At 43.3% G+C, this 21,521-nt stretch overlaps 1 protein-coding gene across 2 annotated transcripts; it reads right to left on the bottom strand.

Annotated features, from left to right (window-relative positions):
• Nucleotides 1-2,507: 2,507 nt before the first annotated feature.
• On the bottom strand, nucleotides 2,508-19,589 carry spock3 (SPARC (osteonectin), cwcv and kazal like domains proteoglycan 3). 2 transcript variants are annotated; one of them, XM_041933234.1, is made up of 11 exons: nucleotides 19,471-19,589; nucleotides 19,185-19,307; nucleotides 10,394-10,433; nucleotides 8,396-8,504; nucleotides 7,536-7,644; nucleotides 7,279-7,387; nucleotides 6,880-6,993; nucleotides 6,571-6,792; nucleotides 5,613-5,675; nucleotides 5,353-5,490; nucleotides 2,508-4,804 (listed from the first exon to the last, which is right to left on the bottom strand). In XM_041933234.1, exons 2-11 carry the CDS (start codon nucleotides 19,305-19,307, stop codon nucleotides 4,647-4,649), a joined length of 1,185 nt encoding a protein of 394 aa, XP_041789168.1. In that variant the 5' UTR covers nucleotides 19,471-19,589; the 3' UTR covers nucleotides 2,508-4,646. The 2 variants fall into 2 exon arrangements, with proteins under 2 accessions (XP_041789168.1, XP_041789166.1); XM_041933232.1 differs by having other exon boundaries at nucleotides 6,571-6,795.
• Between the last annotated feature and the right edge of the window lie 1,932 nt (nucleotides 19,590-21,521).

The following is a 21,521-nucleotide window of genomic DNA, read 5'->3' on the forward strand; positions in this document are numbered from 1 at the left end:
GCATTGACCAGACAAGAGTCAAGCCACTAAGCAGTTAGAGGTTATTGATGGGAAAGCTCTCGCTGCGTGCTGCTGTCCGCCTCCATAAAACACAGGAATCCAGAGGAAAACAGCTCGATGGCTGGTAGTGAGTCACACCTACGTGATTTCTGTAGCACTTACAGAAAACTAACCATTCCTGGAAGGCTTTTGTCGACGGATAGAAAGACAGGAAAACATGTTCTGCTGGAGGCCGCCTGGGCAGGAAACCGCAAGACTTGAGCCTGAATAGGAATGTTTTACTATTCTTATTATTATTTTGTAATTCTGTCACCTGAATATTTATGATTCTGATTACCCCCATTATAGTGAACGCAGCTTTGGATATTTGTGGATTAATCGCTGGAGTGTATTGACCCAAACCATGAAAGCCATAATCCAATCCAAAACAAAATTTAGCGAAATTTGAAAATATTTGGATTCAGTTATACTGTATTTTAGACACCAGGAGGTTTTCAAGATATGTTTTTTTGTTTGTTTGTTTGTTTTTGCAGCATACTGCAAGTATCTGCAGGTATATTCATTGTGGCATCTGAGAGTAAATTTTAAATGAGTTCAAGGTGCATGTATTTTTCGAGCCCTTCTTCATATTTTAAAACCTCTACCTCTATATATTCTGAAGTACCTGTGTATTTTATTTATTTACCTGCAGGATAGGTGCTGTATACCATTATATAGTGTTCTCAGCACAGGCAGTGTATGAAATAATCATTTGCATCTCGACAGAAGCTCTAAAGCTCTGATTCAACTGGTAAATAGTTTACAACCTGTTCTGTCCCACTGCTATATGGATGTCTATTGTGTACGCTGACTCAGGCGCAGTAACATGAGCCTGCTAAGTGTGTGTGTGTGTGTGAGTATTGACCAACAGTGACTTCAGCCATTAAGGTGAGCCATACTGCCTCCTCAGCAGCTTGCCCTGAGAGCTCAGCTCAAGCCTTTTCAATGCTGCTTACATTTAGCACAAAAACAAGACTTCAGCAATGAAAAGAGCTCAAAATGCTGCTGTGGACACGTAATGAGAGCACACACGTTAAACAAAACAATAGAACGTTATCCCTGTGATAATAATTGTAATAGGAAAAGGAAAAGAACACACCCATACACCTCGGCCATGTTACAAGCCACGGATGCAGAACATACAATCAGACAACACCTACCCAGTGTATTGTGTAGTAGGGCTGAATGATATGGTGGGAATGTGGTTTTGACTGTATGGCACAAGTTTTTTTTTTTTCTTTTACAATATGGATACAAAAGCACAAATAAATTTAATCTGCTGCCAAGGTTCAAAAACCATGTGGTGTGAAGACAATAATCTCGTCACAAGGTCCATTCAGTAGCTAAGAAGTCCTTAAAGTGATTTTGAAAAAGGAAACACCCACATTTCCATGACAACTGGGCAAACTCCTTGTAGCATTGTTCCACACTGAACTGCGATGGCTCATCTGCTTGGGCATTGATTTGTTGTTGATATCTCAATATCAGAATATTATGTGTAATAACACAAACTTAGCAGGTGATTACACCTCATAAAGCAACAATACCTCATCATGCAGAAGAGTGTGGAAGTGATAAAAGAACGTGCGTCAGAGTATTGCTTATCCAAGAAACCTGATTTCAGAACATCATAAGTGCTTCCTGCAATTTGAGGCACTTCCCATCAGCGCTCAGTCATGCTGTCTCCCCATACGCTGGCAGATCACTTTTTACTGCTGGAAAGCCTCCAGCAACAGGCTCCGCTGTGTGGAAATTAGATGGTATCTCTCCACATTTCTGTGGTCAGTACATACAGGCAGAGGAAAAGTGTGTGAATGTGAACATTTGATATTTACCCAGTCACTTCCCTATGTGGAGCTGCTGGCTGGTCCTGTTGCCAACACACACACAGATTTATGCATTGTGTGAGTTCCTGCAGCCTGCTTGCATTGGTGGGCTGTGTATTAAAAAAAAGTGGTTCTCACAGCAAAAAAAGGGAAAACAATCTTTTCCAGGTCAGTGAATGAGCCTTTTTCCTGTGCTAATTCATTTTTGTGTATGTGTTTTCCTCTAGATGTCTTGTCTTACGTGTGCTTGTGTGTGTTGTGTGTAGGCTTGCATGTAGGTATGGTGTGGGTGTAGCGGCGGCTCATAAAATATTCACCTGTTCCTCTCCTACATAATGCAGTAATGTTCCTGCACACAGAACTCATTGCCTGCAAACACCCAGTTTGTCACTCTTCTCTTCTCTTAAACTGGCTTGAAGCGATGCACATCCGCCTTCCATTTGTGGCATTCAACAGCTGTACACCTTAAAATTGTGTTTTCAGTTCCCACATACTCATGAAATTAAACATCCTCCACTTTTACAGCACAAAACACGGACTGCCTGTCTGTCTTTTCCTAAATATAAGCACATGGAAACAAGAGTTCACGACTTTTGGTCACGTCCGTCCCGCGAGTAACACTCATGACTATGCAGTCAAGCAAACATTGGTCAATATAGCTTTTATTTCAGCAAATCATACATACACTGTAAAAAATGCATCTGTATCATAACCTTAAAACGCTATCAGAGCTGTGATGACAGTGTGTGATTGGTTGAGAGTGGCTACAGTGTCTGAGGTCATCAAAATGATTTGCATGTCATCACACTCATGAAACAGCACACTTTAAGACTGAAATGTTTTCCAGTTCGAAAAGTGAATTGAAATTCCAAGTTAAAAGGAATGAGGGGAGCGAAAACAAACAAACAAACAAACAAAAACTATTGGACAGTTAGATGGCACTTTTCAGGTCTTAACCTGGAATTTCAACAGATTCAAAATGAAGCCCGACGGCGAATTATTAAGTGAAAATTAACCCAGCAAATCCGAGGTCTGCATAAACAGTCACAAGACTTATCAAGAATACACAAATCTGGGATCTGCTTCACATTTCAACCCTGACAGATATACACTATAAGTAGTTAGAGCATATCAGGTACAAATCAAGCTTTTAAAACAAAGTCAAAGCAAAACACTGTAAGATGATTTTTTTTTTTCATATAAAGCTGTCTAAACCAAAGCGTCCTCTAGCCCGTGTACTAATATATAAACCATTTTCAAATCCAGCAGAATCTAAGTGTTTTTATGCCTTAACTGTTAAGTATATCTGTGCTTCTCTACATTCTAGCTATCCTATGTAACAAATCAAAAGATCTGAAATATGGCCTATTTAACACCATCATAAGAGAGACCCAGAACACAAGCCATACCAAAACCCAAACAGTGTCCGAGCTTGACAGCGAAGCCACTCTTATGCAGTGTCAAGACGAGTTTAAGTCGATCCCGTAAGCATGCTTCTCCCGCCATTCCCGCCGTCCGTCCTCACCAGTCAAAGGCACACCTTTCCCTTTATCCCCCGCCAGACATTTTCAACAGGTCTGCATGGCTCTGTGGTTTTATTACTGTGCAAGAGATTTATTCTGTTACACTGCGTGTTCAAACTATGCTAAGTACAAGAATTTTAAACATCAAAGAGCACGTTCCCGTTGGAGCTGATGCTGTGACGTGAGCCGCGGCGAGGTGTTCTTTGAGCTCGCTGGCATATTAAAGGTACGTAAACATTTCTTATCGCACAGACTTGTGGCTCACAAAGTTTTTAACTAAGCAAGTGCAGTTTCATCCGAACACGCCTGAGGGGATTTTTCACCCTCAAGCTCCATTATGTGGGTTTTCCAGTTCCACAAAGGTTTAGCCTCTGGTTCTACAGACTGAAACGACATCACGCACTATTAGACATGCCACGGCAAATCTGTTTCATCTTCTGTATTCATCCAACAATGGATTAGAAAAATAGATAATAATAATATTTCCCCCCGAACACCGCCGGCCAAGCAGTAATCTGTCTGTCCTTGTTGCCGAGCCTTTGAGATGATTTGACTTGATTTGTGTCTCCGTGAAAACAGCTAGCATGTCGGTTCTGATTGTTATCCAGCTGACACTGTGGGTTTTTTCTTTTTTTTTTTTTTGCCTTAACTCTCCTAATGAAGCATGTCTAACTCTTATCTTCTTTTTCCACACAGTTACAGTCACAGTTACAAATCAAGATCAAAAGAAACCTAAAGAGTGCAATATTCTCTTATCTACATCATCAACATCCCACCTATACACAGGAACATTTGATAAGGAGTAGAAGGGTTGGTGGGGGTGAAGGAATGGAGAGGGGGGAAAACTCTTTAACATTGCGCCTCAGGCATCAACACACTCGGGCATCAGAGTGCTGCACAAGGACAGGACACACTAGAAGACATGGACTGTCCAATGAAGGGAGAGGTCGTTGCACACGTGACCAAATCCAAAGCACTGGATTGGTTGTTGATTAGTCCTTGTCATGTTCTCTGGTTGGCTGACACGCAAGTGAACAAGTGCCATTAACCAATCATATTTTATACTTAGAGAGGAAGAGAAATCATAAATGTTTGCCAGGAATATTTTTTTTCTTACTAATGAACAAACAATACACAGAGAGTAGTCCATAGGCTGTTAGTACGATTAAGTATCTGCCTGGGGAGTCACCTAGAAACGTGCAGTTTGACCAAACAAACAGTTTTCTCTTTTTTCTTTTTTTTGTTTTCTTTTTCAAAATTACGACAGGTATTCGTCGTTGTCGTCATCGTCATCCTCGTCGTCCTCGTCTTCGTCGTCCATCCCGGCCTGGTCGTTGAGGACAAAGGAATCTTCGTCATCGTCAGTGAACAGCGAGTCTCCGCTGCCGAGGTCTCCAGAGGACTCCAGAATCACGCCTAGAAGCCCAGAATGAACCAAATCTTACAGTTAAAGGAACAGTACCGGGAAATCATTAGTGGATAGTTATATGAGACGATATTCATCAAAATGAACCTACTTCCAGCAGCCTGTTAGCTTAGCTTAGCATAGAGCAACGTAGCTTGGCAACCTTAAGGTGAGTAAACCAAAGCTTGTCATTTTCACACTTAAACAAACATGAAATTTGTCAATTAGTGAGTTTCGGAGGTGTTGGCAGGCAGATTTTGTTACATTTGCAGAGAACCAGACCTCCAGTTTCCAGTATTTTTATGCTAAGCTAAACCCTCTGGCTGCTGGTGGTAGCTACCAATTGAATGGACAGATATGAGAGCGGTATCAAGCTTGTCATCTAACTCATAGCAGGCAAGCAAATAAGCCTGTTGTCAGCCTACTCCTGTAATAGCTCTGTTATACAAACACACTGCGGTAAGTGACAGATTTCGTGCAGTATAAAAAACGAAAACTGCCGCTCATGTCTTTGGATCATTCACACATGGCGCTCTCTCCTCCTCAGAGTTTTGCTTACCGCAGTTTGCCGGGCCATGGGTGCGTGAGCCGGCCACCTCGTTGCCATAGCGATCCACGCACCAGCACTGGCCGCTGCTGCTGTGACACTGGTGGGACCTGTAGTAACCGTCCTCATCACAGGATGGCAGATACTGACCTACACATGCAAGCCAAAACACGCACAATGAATTAGGGTAACACGCCATTTGCGTGTGCATTTGTGCTTCTGTGTGAGTGTGTGTGTGTGTGTGCGTGTGTGTGTGCGTGTGTGAGTCTCACCCAGCAGTTTCTTCCCCACTTGCTTTTTGTTGATACTGGACAGCTCTGCTTTACAAGGGGAGTCTGAAAGGGAGAGACAAGGGACTCTGGTGACAAACCGCAGAAGTCTGCTTTTCTGGGAATGCATCTGTTTGCAGGAACTTTGCTTCCTTTGTGTACTTTTTTGCTTTCGTCGTGATGTTTGTTATCCTGCTGTCTTTGCTTTTACAAGTGCAGCTGTGGAGACTCATCTGTAAATACTTTTTCTCTATGTGCAAAAAAAACTCATTTTCATCCACGGTCTCATACGCCTGCATTTTAATGCACTGTATTGTGTTGTATTGTATTGTATTGTGTTGCGTGTTATTATTTTACACAATGCAGTAACATATTCTGTACACGTCAAGGAAGAATATGCCATTCTGATCGACTGGAAGGTGTCTATTATTATTCTGTGTGTAGAAGTTAGGTCACAAATTAAAGAAAAGTTCTGGTATATTATCATTTCGGTCTTGTTTTCAGGGTTTGGGCCATAATTTCTATCAGTTGTGGTAACACTGTGCTCACCACAGTAACTGCTGAGATTGGGGGACGTAGCAAAATCAATACAACAAAGTACAGAGGGTCAATGGACACAAGTGATCAGACAGACAAACAAGCCATTTTTTAACCACCTAATTTGGAGGTAAAGCCAAAAGTTTGTCTTTTGTGTACTTGTAATAATTTATCTGTTTGCATTTGTTTTCCTTTAAATAAGGTTTGGCTTACTTGGGAGTATAATTTAAAACCCGCTCATGTTTCTCTTTCTTATTATATAACAAAACTATGAAAATAAGACCAAATTGTTGTATGAAATCAGAATTACATAACACAACATACAGAGAGTGAAGCTGAGTGACGCCTGTAGTTCCATGTAAATCCAGGTGTGAAAGAATTTGAAGCGTTTATAATTGCACGAGAGTGCGTGGAGATTCCATACCTGTGTACCTCTGGAAGCATGTGCACCACTCGGAGCTGGTTATAACTTTGTCGGCATGTGTGTCGCAGGATTTGAAGAACGCATCAGAGCACGGCTCGTTCCTGTCCAGGTAGAGGCTCTTGATTTCTGATTGGTCCAGCTGGAGGTCAAAGTTTGTGTCCAGCCGGGAGAACATCCAGCCCAGGGGGTCCTTACAAATCGGCGAGGCCCCGACCTCAAACTCTGCTGGGAAAAGGATGAGAATTGAGAGGTGGTGGATGCAGCCAGGTGTCTCAGTGTAACAGGCTGTGTTAAAGACATGTGACTCACTGTTCTTCTCTGGCTTTGAGATCTTGACTCTCTTGTGGTTGCCGTTCTCATGCAGCACCCTGAACCAGTCTCTCAGACGACTCACCACCTCCTTTAGGTCCAACTCGCTGCACACTGAGGAAAAACAACACTCATGATTAATGATGATGAAGAGATGCTATATTGTCCTCCTACTCCCTTATGGAGATGGGAGGTCAGCTATTGCACAGCTGCTCTGAAACTTGTAGGGATTCATTGTCATGCTAAAAGACTCTTTAGCAGGGCAGAAGGGCTTTAGCTTGCCAGAAGAGGGGCTTGGACACGGGCTTGGACACCATGGAAGACTTTTTAATTAAGGAGAATTTACTGCTTCTTCTGCAGGGTATCCTAGCTTGCAGTGTGCAGTCATGTGTGCAGTACCTTTCTTCTCTGCAGAGCTCTGTTCAGGCTGAGCGGGGCAAGGACACATGCCAGGACACTTCACTGCAATCTTCTTTCCTGTGATGCATGCCTGGTAGTCTAACTTACACTGAGCAAGAGCGACAGAGACAGAAGGGACGAGACAGAAGAGGAAGTGAAATCAGGTCGCGCGTCTCATCAAGACGAAATGTAACTCATGCGTGATCAGATGTCTGCGTTGCAGGTGAGAGATGAGGTGAAGGTGTGTGCGCGGGTACCTTGGTGGAGTAGGTGTGGCCGTCAGTTCCACAGACGGGAGAGGGGTGGACCACAGGGCAGGGTTTGCACTTCGACCCCGGACTCTGATACAAACTGGCATCTTTAAAACTAGAAAGGAGATTCAAAAGACTTACTTCACACACACAAACACACAAAACATCTGAGTGTATGCATGTGAAAATATTTCAAATGATTTGACGTTGTCTCCATCACAATGCGCTGATTATCCTCCCAGCTTCATTCGAAACGAATGTTTTCGAAGCATTTTCTATCTGTGATGCATTTTTTTCGTCCTTCAATCAATTTCAGAAATGAGACGAGGATTAGGATTTATGCATGATTATTTTCTGATTTGCTTACACTGTGTAGTGGTAATTGTGTTGTTGCTAAGAATGGGAAATGAGGTCAGTATGGTGTTACTGTCCTCTGTCCAGTCTGCAGTGTCCCAGACAGACACACACACACTCACACACACACAGATATACAAAGCCCATTCATATCACTTGGCAGGACTTTGTGTCCGTTGTAAGGCGGTGCCAATGCTGGGGTAATTGGACTAAAAAGTAATGTCACACAACAGTCACAAGAGAGCCGGGCAACCAGTCCACCAGCTTGAAAAACAGGAAAACAGCCACCCCTCTGGTGTTATTGCTTATCATGCTGCATGAATAAGCGAGCAGGGAAAAAGACAAGGGAGGAGAAGAGAGATGGGAAGTAATAAAGAGATTTGATTTGCTCCTAATCCACTGTTTCATTTCTGGCTTCGTCACGGAAACATCTGAATGCAAATTTGAGGGACTGCTTTGAAACTTACGCCTGTTGAAAGGGCAAGTGTGTGCGAGCGCGTGTGTGTTCTTACCTAACTCTCCTCTGGCTGACACAAGAGGCAGTCTTATAATCCTCAGCCACACACACCTTGTGGCGACTGCATTTGATCTTAAGACAGGGGTCTTTGGCTGGATCAAGGCCTAAAAACACAAAAAAGAGATATGATTGAGAAGACTTTTAAGTGTGTATATGTGCATTGTATTTGTGTGTGCGACAAAAAACACAGACTCTCTATTTAAAGAGCTTCTTAGAAAGACTAAGTCCATGAGCATGAACAGAGAGAAAATCTTCCAAGGTTACATTTTCCTTTAGTTCTTTGAGATGCTAGCTCAGTGATTAGTGGTTAAACCATGTACTCTTTTCACTTCGACAGCTCCAAGTTATATGGATAGGTGTGTAGTAGATCTGTGTGTGTGTGTGTGTTTGTATTGCGTGTGTGTATTGCATGTTAATTCCAGCCACAGTCTGTTCACTTACAGTAAATTGGCAAAGTGTCGCTCACGCTGAAGTCAAAGCCATAATACCCTTAAGTATCCTTACAGCTAAAAACAGATGGGACTGGTTATAGAGGCTACTTCTGACCTTACGTCAGCCTGCACTGACTGTCAATCTCGTGTGTGCTCTTGCTGAGATCCTCGAACTGATCTGGTGTCAGATCCCGCAGCTGAGGGCCATATCTGCCTTTTAAAGTGAGAGCTGATTTTAGATCTGAATCTCAGGCTGAGGGTCTGATCTTCGTTGGTAAAAACAAGCTGGCTGTTTTTGACCGCTTGTCAGCCTTCAGCGTGGCACCTATGTGCAGGATCTAAGGCTCTTAGCTGATCTCAGAACAGTCTGTGAATGACCTCTGCTCTTAAAGAACCTTACAGTAATCCCTGAGCAGCTTTGGCAGATTATCCTGCCTCCATCCTCCAACGCACTATCTAATGCTATTGTTTCCCTGACATGTCTCTGCGTGCATGTGGGGATGTATGTGTGTGAGTGTGTTTGAGGATACGGTGCTAAGTGAGAGTGAAATGTGTTGATGTCCTGGTGTGCCTGGATGTGCGTATGAGCTTATCACTGTCTGTTAATACAACGGGCACCGAGATGATCAAAGAATAGAAAATCAACTGGTTGGTGTAGTGATAAAATTGAGGATATCTTGGAAATAACACACTTAGCATGCGCTCACATTCTTACACCAACAGATAACGTAGCATACAAGTGCATGAGATGTGCAATTCTTGTTGTGTGATGTCTACAGAGCAATAACGAGGCACAGTGCCGATTGGTCACAACATGTTTCCAACAGCAAAATGTGTTTGAAGGTCTACATTTCCAGGAGCAGGCAAAATTGAGCTGAGAAACAGAATGATTTAAGGAAGGTAAATCTAATCTGACACCTGTGACCTCTGCCATTTCTGCTCAAAATTAATTCCTCTGTCTATTAGTTAGCAGGATATTTCAAAAACTAGCGCACAAAATTTCAGCGAAATTAGGTGTAAAGTTAGACAATGCACCAAGGAACAAGTGATTTTTTGTTGTTGTTTTGTTTTTTTTTGCTAATGACTCTTAAAGCCATGCAGTATATTCCTTGGACTTAGGTGAATCTATCAGCATCGGCCCTTTTCCTTTTACCTTTGCTCCTTTAGTCTACACTGAATGTGATTTGTCACGTATTTGAGTGCCCCTGAATAAGTGTTTGTCTGCCTTTCGCTGCCATACAGTGCCTCTTGTTTAATGTTACAGTTGGAACCAAATGTAGATGCCGTGCACATATTACCTTTGAGCAATCCTGCAATATTTGATGACATTTTACTAATGCGTGGTGTTGCTGTAACATAATACATTTAAAAGGCCGTAACTCGGTGATTCACTCATAATTTTGTGCAGCTTTTCCAAAAATCATGACCACCATCAGCTAATCATCACAATTGTTCATCAGTGTGTATATATTGATGAGGATTGCAGATTAAATATTTGAACACAACATTTTCTATTAAAAAACAAAGCCAACAGCGCTCGAGGCTCTCATCCTCACACCCACCTTGATCGAAGGGCTTGGATGGAGTCCATGTTCCAGGCTCCTGAAACAGGGTTAACCAATAAATGAAATCATAAAAATATTGTTCAAATGGCATCTAGAGTAAAGAATACATGACAGATACAAGTCGTACAAACCTCCACTTCCTTTAGGAGAAAGCATTACAGAGAGAGAGAATGAGGAATTCATTTTGATTAGGTTTTGCTTTTTGAGAGCAGAATTTGCATAATGAAACAAATCGATCTGGGAAACACACACACACACCAACACACCATCAAGCACGAACACGTGGAGCATGCATTTATTTAGATGATGTCGATGTTATAACAGCAGCTCTAAACCGTCATTTGCATGAAAAGGGGCCCGTGTGTGTGTGTGCGTATGCTGCTTATAACACACTCCCGCATAGCACATCATGTGGCAAACATGATGTGAAGAAATATTAACTTTTTGAGGGTTCAGGTTTAGTTCATGAAAATGCAATTCGAAGCGGATCGCAATTCCTGACCATGACTTTTTTTAAAACAGAAAATATTGTGTTTAGTTATTTAAAGTTAAGGGACGGCATGAGGCCTTCAGTGAAGAAAAATTGGGTTTAATGTCTTTTAACTTTTAATTTTTAATTTTGGTCAGTCAGTACCATTTATATTGCATTGCAGAGCAGGAATGCATATTTTTGTCGAACCTAACTTACTGTAATTTCCTAGTGTCTTCATTAACACCATAAAACCATAGCTTTAATCGTCACATTTTGGACTGCAGGTACGTTAGGTGGTGACATGTTAATCCACTGAATCAGACTCCAAGCTCTTAAATGTGTTTTACTCTTTCCCTAATTGTTTGAAAGTTTGTTTTTAACAACTTCCGAGATAGAGTCAGGTGGTTCAGTCCACTGCCTGTGGGTGTGTGTCAGCAGTCTAAATAAGAATTGCTGAGAGGTTAGTGATTTGCCTACTTTTAATAGAAGGACAAGGAGGAGACGCACCCGGGGGTGCTGGCTTATGATGCAAATGTAAAAGGAGCTTAAGAAATAGAGGGCTGTTAGTGTTCAGGGATCTAATTCTCTGCTTCACTCTCCGCTCGGTGTCTGGTTTCATTCAAACCCAGCACTGCACTGCGTGATGTCTTTTCTCTTTGTCTTTTATTATACACACACACACACACACACACAAACACTATCCCTTACTCTAACCTTAACCCAAGTCTTCAACCTAAAATTTAATGATTTATGTTTTGGGGACTTGTTATCCCCCTAAGGAAGGTGAGTCCCCGCAATGTGACTGCATAAACATAATTCATGTTCACACAAAGTGAGTAATACATGTCCACACAGTCTAAGACACACGCACACACACACACACTACAAAAAGACACACACACTTGCGTTTGCCACTTAGGAGGTCACTGACTTGCCACTCATTCTCTGGAGACTCATCCTGACCATAGTCATAACCACAGCTCTTACCCTAACACTGGTCAACCTTTTGGGTATCTTGTTAATGTCACTGTGTCAACCGATTTTCGTCCACACAACTGACTAATTGGTGGCCTTCACACTGAAAGTAAATGACAAAATTTGGTTACCACAAATCAATGAATGACCTGATGAAAAAATCATGCCTCAAAATGTTGCACAATTACTTGCTTAATTTAATCATTTCAATTCATTTACTAACAGGTAGTTTTGGCACAGATTTACCATAACTTAGAAAACAAAATATTGACTTTCTCTCTTGCTCTCTTTGCACCTCTTTTGCTGTGTGTGTTCTCTCTCTCTCACTCACTCAGTGTGGGTGTGTGTGTGTGTGTGTGTGTGTGTGTGTGTGTGTGTGTGTGTGTGTGTGTGTGTGTGTGTGTGTGTGTGTGTGTTTGGACGCTGATTACTCATGTGGTGGGAACATCTCTTTTCACAGTCACATTGTGGCGACTCACCTTCTTTGGGAGCAACATTGAAGTTCCCATGATGTAAATCATTCGTTTTTTGGGTGAAAACCTGGATTAAGGTTACGGTCAGAGTTAGGCAAGTGTTGGTTATGCTTAGGGTAAGGGTACGTCTCCGGGAAATGAATGTAAGTCTAGGTAGTGTGCTCTGAGGTGATGGAAACACGACCGCTTGCGTATGTGTGACTCATTCAGTTCTATACAGCAGAACAAATAGGAACGGAAGGAAATAGAGGAGAAAACAACCCATCAGCATAAATCCCACAGTGTGGCTGAACATGTCTTGTCCACATAAATTAAGCCCTGTGTTGTGGATTTTTCACATTCCAATGTTGTGCAAATCCTCACTAATAGGATGTATAAAATTCTGTCAAAGAGTGAAATTCAGAAGTGTTTTCGGAAAGTTCAGTAATTTCTATGGACACAATTCCCTCTCACTGTCACGTGTGCAGAGCAGATTTATTGTACTATTGTTACCTGTGCACATAGCATTTACCATGGTGATGCCTGGTATAGACAGCAGATAGATTAACTGTGAATCAGCCACAACACAGGGAGGCCATAGCATCTGTTAGAAAGCACTTATCAATTATAAGGCTGTGAGAAACTAAAGAATAGTGATGCTTTAGACAAGGCCCTTCCAAAATGTATGTGAACGCTGAAAATTTGATCAGCCACATGAGGGTGGGAGTCTCAGCTAAGGTGTGAATCGTGGCTTAACACAGATTCAATCAAATTCAATTCACGATTCCATCCTCGGCAACAATTAACACAGTTAACTGTTAGTCACGACTGTGCTGTATACCTACTTAAAAGTAATACAGAGACAGAGGAGTTATTGGCGAGTGAACAGGTGTGTGAGCATTTTGATAAGGTTTTCTGACTTGACAAGTTAGAAACACATAACGTAAGAGGGGTTCAGTGCTGGTTGAACTGTGGTTGCGTAGATAAGTCATCTTCCTGCAGCACGTCTTTGCAGTTTTGCAAAGTTTACAGGTTTTCTTTTTTTTTTTTTAACAAGCTTGGACTTCCCTGCCACTGCGAGATGCAGTTTCCTGTATTGTCACCCGTGGAGGAAACAGACACAGCCACAGAGTTACTGACCTGCATTGCATGATGCATTGTTTGTGTGTTTGGAACACTGCGGCTCGATGCCAACACTTTATATTAACCGTTTCTGGACCAAATGCAATGAATTCTATTTCCTTTCAGCATATCAGTGCAGATGAATGTGCATGATTTCTACTCAATGCGTCAGTGCATTTAATGAATTGGTGCGCTTCAACGTGTATGCTGCTTTAATGGAAAGGTTGCTTATAACCCACGCCTCAACTTGCTCGAACTGGTCCTGCAGGTGTTGAGCTGAATCGAGATACCTGTGTGTCTTTGTGTGTGCATGTGTCTGTATGTACAGTGCGCCGAACCTGTATACTGTGATACTGTTTGCCACAAGATCCTTGTTATTTTTCAAAAAGCATGACTTTAACTGTCAGCGAGTCTCCCTCTGTCTCACTTCCTTGCGCTCTGTAAGGTGAACAGGGTCAACTCTTGCTTTCTCTAAGCTCTAATTAATTTCTCCTTCTTGTCCTTCATTCCTGCCCCTTTCTGACCCTCTGTACCTTCACTACAGACTCTTCATTACTCATTGCATCACTGCATCTCCTCTCTACCATCCACTACTCTCCTACCTTCCACATTGGGGTGTTTCTTTTGTTCAGAATGATGCACAGTACATTAACAACTTAATATGAATAAAACTCACACGCTGAAAGCTTAGCATAGACAAAGCCAAACAGGGAGGTGCTTTTGTCTCTGTTCAGGGTGGTTCCCCTCTAGCACTGCAGACCATGAAGACTGAATAATGAGAACATTGCATTATGGGGGCCAGGCCCTCTAGACCAGTCAAGACAACAAAAGTGCTTGCGGTCTGATTCCTTAATGGAATCAACAGTACGCACGAAAACGCACACACGCATGCACAGGAGTACACACACATATGCGCGACCACACACACATGCGGAGTTCTATAAACAAACAAACTTATCTCCACAACACTGACTGTAGTGCCAGAAACTGTCAGCACTACAAAACATCAAATAACTGCATGAATGCACTTCACTGCACATGCAACCACCCACTTTCCAAAAACCACAGAAAACCCAAAATTCAACAATAGGCCTAATGGCCTCCTGAGTGTACGCTAAAAATAGCAACTTTTCAATTTATCTCTCCATCTCTTTCCACCTCTCTTCCTCTCTCTGCCTTACAGTGATAAGTCTCTCTTTCTCATGCGCACAAATACACGCAAACACAACAGCGTGTGCATTCAGCTCTGCTGGCTCACGTCCTAATTTGCCAGTGTGCATACTGATTTCATGTGGCTTTATCTGCATGTCTATAGAAGATAAGTCCTCATGAATATGCTCCTTCTGACAAGCCCTTTTCTCACTTCAGATCATCCCTGCTAATTGTGTCCTATAATGGCTTCCTTACCTTTCCTGACTCCTTGCTGCCTTTCACCCTAACTTCCAATAGGAGAAATATGTGCATGTTTTCCGTACTGGTTCTGCCTGTCTTGCTCAAGCTTGTCGCATGCATGCACGCACAAACGCACACAAATACACACTGAGGTGCTTTGAAGTGGAAAAGGCCTCAAGCTCCGTACCTCCCCGACATCATTCACCCTCCACAACACAAACAGCGCCGGACGGACATACACGGCAAAAACACTGAGCGCGAGATAAGAGGCAAAGAGAGGAGTGGATGAAAAGGTGTAATCTGCTTTCATGAAGCAGGTCTAAACAAGATTTTAATTTAGTCCTATAACGTACAATGAAGCCCCATGCTCTCCATCGCACATCATTCGTGCATTTATTGTGTTTTCCGTTCATTGTTAAATCTTCCTCCTCCTCAGCTTATCTGTTTACTCTGTGGTGGTGCTGAGAGCTAGCCAAAGCCCAGTAAACTGAACAGAATGTCTAAAAAACTGAGATAGTGCAGCAGAGAGAGCCCCAGGCCTCTCCAGCCACCCTAACAAGACTTACAGTAAATCAGCGGCCAAGATCCTATCTAGTGCACTTAGCAGGAGACCCACTTATGGCTCTTGCTGAAAGATGAAAGTGACAGTCGGCATACATGCCTAAAATGAAAAAATTAAATTGCAGTGAAGTAAAGTTCTGAACAGAATACCGGCATATAAAATAAAAAGTAGGTGTATTGCCACAGTTCTGAGAAAATGTAGAAATGTATAATTATGAATACTGTGCTGTTTTGATAGTAGAATAGCGCAAAGAGCGTTAAGTAGGAGTGAAGAGTTTCATCAGTTGTGTTGCACCAATACAATGTCACAAATACCTTAATGAGTGAAGACTACTGTCACGTGTAAATCTGCTCGGAAACACCTATGGCGCTGTCCAATCAAAAGCAATTAGTAATTAAAAGGGAAGTAACTGTAGCATCACAAGCTGTAATGCAAAAATAACAGCAATATATACATGCATGTAAATTCACACGACCTGTGAACTCACAGGTAGTGCTGTATGTGTCGGGACAAACAGCTGGAGCCTTCCTGTGCTAACTGGACCCTCGAGCTGTAACCTCTACACAGCGTGTGCAGTACGTGACAAAACTGCGACAGCATTGGGATGCATGCTTTCCATTATGCAAGACGGTATCAATCAGATTGGCATCACTTCACTTCTACAGTACATATGGATAATGAATAGATTAATATAGACACTGATTCATAAATGAGACGGCAGTAGCATTGTTCACCTTATATTCATTATTACTCCAGCAATTTTTAAAAAATTGCTCCAGCCTAAACACAGCAGGCTTAACTTCCTCCTGCTTGTGAGTGAAAACGTTCTAATCTAATTTAGAATGTCCAATTTTACTGTAAGTGGTTAAAATCCACATGCCAATTAGGTATAAGCACAAATATCTACTATTTAGAGCAATAAATAAATAAATAATGGTGTAATTACACATAGTGGTGATACAAATCTAAAGGGCAACAGACACACACAGAGAAAGGTAAGCAAGTATGCCAAGACTGTCTGCCGCTGCTTATTTTACTATTTAGTGAAATACCTTTATATGCTGTACTGATAAATTCCTCTGCGAAAGAATGCAAAAGCACGCAGTGACACACAGACAATCTGGGACACGGTGTTAAAACAGGAAATGAAAGGCACGTGCACGTCGAGAGAGCAGATAATGCTCCTGTGCTCCACCTCTACCTCTAATGCCTGAGCCTCAAGGTTAAAACAGCCATGAGCGCACACAGAGCCTTTAGTTCACTGCCAATCACGCCAGTCTCTTTCATCTTCCCTGTCCTCTCTCATTCTGCTGTCCCTCCTTCCCAGGCATCTATCCATCTATCTACAGTATCTTAAGTGTATTCTCATTGACACAGTTACCAAGCACCCTCATCTCTCCCTCGCTCTCTCTTCAAGCACAGTCTTTGTCTCGCTGCATATATCTCAAAGAGCAGCACATGGCCAATCACATTTCCTCTCTGCCGTTCGGTCCTGATGCCCCATTTGCATAAATATCCAAATCCTGCTCAATAGTTGGACCTGAGGTGTGTCACATGTGTCCACCTAAGGCGATGGGTTCACACGCTTCAGTTTGACAGGCAGGGAAAGTGAGAGAGAGAAAAATCCTGTTACGAGTTGCACAGAACACATTAAAACACGTATAACAACACATGCACATGCACTTTGAAAATGGAAAAGAATTTTGCTCCCACTTCCGCTGTTCTTGTTCTCATTATTCAGTCTTCTTTTGCTCTCTGACATGAAATATATCAAGGGCTCTAATTCAGAGGAAAATCCTGCTGCATGCGTGCAGCATGGTGGTAAAGCCACTCGTTAGAGCTGGTGCAAGTGAAAAGTGTTTCTCTCTGGTGCATTATGTTAACCATGTTGTTTTTGCAGCACGCTCAAAGTACAGCTCTCTAACAAAAAGCCTGCTACTCAAATTCATGTGTGTGTGCACGCATGTGTGTGCATATTCGTGCATACATGCTTAGCCATGTGTGTGTGTGTGTGTGTCTGAGTGCGAGTGCAAGCGCGTACAAATCACTTCTGCTTGTGTGGACCCATTTACTGCAATCTGTGGTTAGAGGCAAGATATGCTTCTAACAGACACACTCCGTCTGAAACCTACATCGCACCATTATACAGAAGAAATTCCATGGACTTTTTACTGTGAATTCTGCTCCTCTCTGTAGGTCTGAGATATTCATTCCCAAACAACAGTTGTGTTTTTCTTTTATCTGCAATGTACAGCTGAAAAGTATTTTTAGCTGAAGCCTTAATGCATTGCACAGTGCATAAATGTATATGCGGGTCAGACTACACTAAAAATAAGCAGTTTTCTTAACATATACTGAAAGGCTAGTATCTAATGAATAAAAGGAGGTGACAGTAGAAAGCCTGAATACAGCAGGTCTTTGCCGCAACCTGGTCTGTGGTTTTGGGGTCAGTGAAGATCTGACGGTCCAGCACTGAAATCTCTGAATAACAAAATTGCTCCATCCAGTTTTGAACAACTACTCCAGCCGCTCAGTGTTCGAAACAAGAGCTCATAAATGAACGTATCAGCTGTCCCACTGGGTGATACCATGAATTAAGGCACACCTGCGGAATTGCACCATATTCTGTGACCCATCAGATTCTTTGACCTGATAGGATTTCTGAGGTAAGGTTAGGGGGTCCTACTTCACAGTAGGCCTATCTGGCTCACAGAATCTGATGGGATGCAGAAATTGGTGTGACATCATGACCAGATACGTGGACCTGTCGGCTGTCTGAGACATTTTAATGCTTTCTGACATGGTGTTGATGCTTCCAGTCTGCACACCAAACACACCAAAAGCTCATTCTGAGTCCAAGCTGCTGTCCCACTTGTTGTGTTTACTTCATTTTGGCGCCCTAACTGTCAGGACCTGAAACCCTGAGACTCAGGCCGTCAGCGCCTAATTCCGACCATTCCCTTTAAAACACATTGGTTCCTATCCAGCTATGAAAAAAACTGCCACGCCTGATTACCAGTTGAGATCCTCGTCACCCAGCTGGGCTCCATGGTCACAGGCCGTGAGGCGTGTGCCATCACGTGACTCACCTTATAGAAACATGGTCCTGGTAAGCATGAACCAGATCAGTCCAAACACTATCACTGAGAGAGGGGACCTCTGGGACACTCAGATGTACACAAAGCCTCTGAGACGTAATATTCCTTTTATGTCCCCACAGGGACTCTGAGACTTTACGCTGGACTTGCTCTACTTTGTAGTTTTTGTCATTGCGTTAATGTGCCGCTGCCTTTGTTTTGGTATTAGTAGGCTAGGCTCCACACACTCAAACACACGCAGATATGTGACAGCCAGGCTCGGATCTCCACCGGTTTGCTGCCACTACCTTGCGGCAGGTGTGATTTCACATCCAGGCCTCGCCGCTGCGGGCTCCCTCCCTCATACCTGCCCGTAATTAGGCCCGTTTCTGGGACTCGGTGGTGGGCCAGGCGATGTGCACTCGTGTTTCGCAGAGGCCTTGGCTATCTGTGCTAAGCAGGGACTCCTATCGCGAAAACACGCGCACAGGCGGGGGCCGTTGGTGTATTTACCGTCTCGGCGGAGCAGCTGATGGACGTGTGACCACCGCTACAACGGGCCCCGTGACGCGTCGCTTGGGCACGACGAGAAAACGAGGAGCGCATGATTACAAAGCAATGAGGGTGGCTAGTGGGAGAAAGGAGCAGGGGGTGGTGTTGGTGGTGGGGGGGGGGGTTAAATGAGATAATGAGAAGGGGTACGGCGTTAATAATACAAGCCATGAATATTACTCACATCTCTGAATTTATCCCATCGCCCCGCGAGCCACTTGTCATCCAAAAAATTGCCGCTGTCGGAGCGAGCGGAGACGTGTCCAACGGCGACGGCGCACACACACAGCAAGGCGACGCTCAGCATCTGCGGACACACAACAACAGCACGGAGAGAGGACATCGGATCAGGCTGCAGGACGCCGTAATCGCGCTGAAAACAGAGCCGGTTCAGCCTGCACTCCGGCGACGAATACTGAATAGTCAACACTGAATATAATGATGCGGAGGTGTTTTTTTCTCTCTCCTACCTTGTCGCATCAACTGCTCTCCAGACTGTATGTGCTCGCTGCCGTTTTCTGTCACTAGTAATAGCGTCTCTCTCTCGCTCGCTCGCTCTCTCTCTCTCTCTCCGCACCGGCTGTCTGTGCGCAGCGGAAAACGGGAGCGCGCATGGCATCGTGCGCGGCCCCCGTCCCTCTTTTTTTCCTCTCTCTCTCTCTCTCTCTCTCTGCCTCTCCTCTGCGCGGAGGAAACAGTCATGATGGCTCTCTGTGGGCTGTTATCAGGCCACCGCAAAAGTGTCTCCCACTGATTACCTCTTACGAAAGAGACAATGGGCAATCTGATGACAAAGGTTTGAATATTACTGCAAAAAAATGAAGAGAGATGTAGGAATGTTTTACTGATTGAACAAAAAGAAACAAAAAGCAAAACAAACAGAAAACAACATAATGTAAAATCACTATGAATTCACAATAGAGAATCACTGAGAAAACTGTAAATCCATGCAGGAAAGACCGGATCTTCTTTTCCAGAAGAAATGTGCCTTCTGTATGTAGATCAGACCTGTGCACCTGTGTGTGTGTGTGTGTGTGTTCCCTTTATTTCTCCCTTGTTTATGCTTTGTTAGAGCCATCACACGGGAGCCGCTCCAGCTTGTTTGTACAGTAGTGACTCATGAGAGAGCTTTCACATTCCTGGCAGAGGTTAGCTCAGGACTGTAAACTGATGCCGCAAGATAGCATGGTTTCCATAAGAAATGCACCTAAGTGGCCCACTCTGGGTGATTTGTGGAGGTGGGTGTAACCGCTCTCTGTTAGGGTAGTCCTCTCTGGGACGCGCAAAAGCGCCAAAACATTCTTCCTCAAGGTAGTTATGTGTGATTGGGGGTGCTTCGAGTGGGAGGATTTGAAGGGTTTTTTTGTTTCAGGCAACAACAGGACACCACAGCAACTGCTGCAGTGTTGTCACTACAGATGGACAAACAGGTGGGTGACATATTATAGGAAAAAACAACTTGGTAAGGTGTTGGGCCTCCACCAGTAACAAGAACAGCTCCGATGCCTTGCTGTAGATTCTACAGGTTTCTGAACTTCACTGGAGAAATTAACGCTATTCTTCCGAAAGATATTCCCTCATCTGGTGCTGTCAGGTCAATATCTCGCATGGATGTTCAGCTCCATTTGAATCTGTTTAAAGGCCACAGCGTAAGTGTGACTTTATTTTGGAGGCTGTGTGGAGGCAGGTGCATACATTGCAGTGCTTCTCCACTCAGCTATTCAGGTTTTTCTTTTAATTTGTCAGCCACTCAGGTAAAGAGACGGGCAGAGGAAGAGAATGATCTGGAAGTAAAAGTGCAAAAACCCTGCAAACACGTAAAATGTGAGCCGGTTTTAGTATTAATGCATTAATACCAGACTCTTTACAGAGAGGCCTCGTGGTCGGGTGGGTCACGGCATTATTATGCACAGTTGCCGTAGAAACCTTGACCTCAGCTTCACATCTTTATCTTCATAAGAGGCAGCAGAGAAGACAAGTGTGTGTGTGTGTGTGTGTGCGTGTGTGGGCATGTGGAAAAGATGACAGTGTGCAGATATTTGAAAGTCAAATTAGAATATGAAGCATGCATGACTGCACCAGAGAAACACACAAGAGTGTATCATGTAACTGAAATGCTAAATGGTCAACAGCAGAAGCACATGCAGGTACAGGCGAGGAAAGAAAAATGTTTGATTTGAGTTCTGCCCTCACTCCAGCAGGAAGTGTGTGCAGCACGTAAACAGGAAGTTGGTGGCACAGAAGCCACTGTGGGGGAGAGAGCAGCAGGCGCTGGTCTTCTTTGAACCGTGCTTTGTTCTCTCAGATGAACACAAGATGATCTAATCTTGGCTATGACAAGATATTTGTGAAGATTGCGGTGTGCAGGACTGTGGATGACGTGGTCATTTTTTTATGATTTACTGTTAGCTTGTGCTTTATGACATTTGTGCAGATGGAAGCAGGAAAAGATGTGGTGTGTGTGTGTGTGTGTGTGTGTGTGTGTGTGTGTCTTCCAGCCCAGGGGGTTCATACATTATTC

Source organism: Chelmon rostratus, chromosome 3 (genome assembly GCF_017976325.1).
Source record: "Chelmon rostratus isolate fCheRos1 chromosome 3, fCheRos1.pri, whole genome shotgun sequence".
Lineage (NCBI taxonomy): Eukaryota > Metazoa > Chordata > Actinopteri > Chaetodontiformes > Chaetodontidae > Chelmon > Chelmon rostratus.

Excerpts from the sequence above, each read along its gene's own strand:
- spock3 (XM_041933232.1), bottom strand. The coding sequence starts at position 19,307 with ATGCTGAGCGTCGCCTTGCTGTGTGTGTGCGCCGTCGCCGTTGGACAC. Across the intron at positions 10,434-19,184 it reads GATGGGATAAATTCAGAGAT|GAGCCTGGAACATGGACTCC; the intron begins GTGAGTAATATT and ends ACCCTGTTTCAG. Across the intron at positions 8,505-10,393 it reads ATCCAAGCCCTTCGATCAAG|GCCTTGATCCAGCCAAAGAC; the intron begins GTGGGTGTGAGG and ends TTGTGTTTTTAG.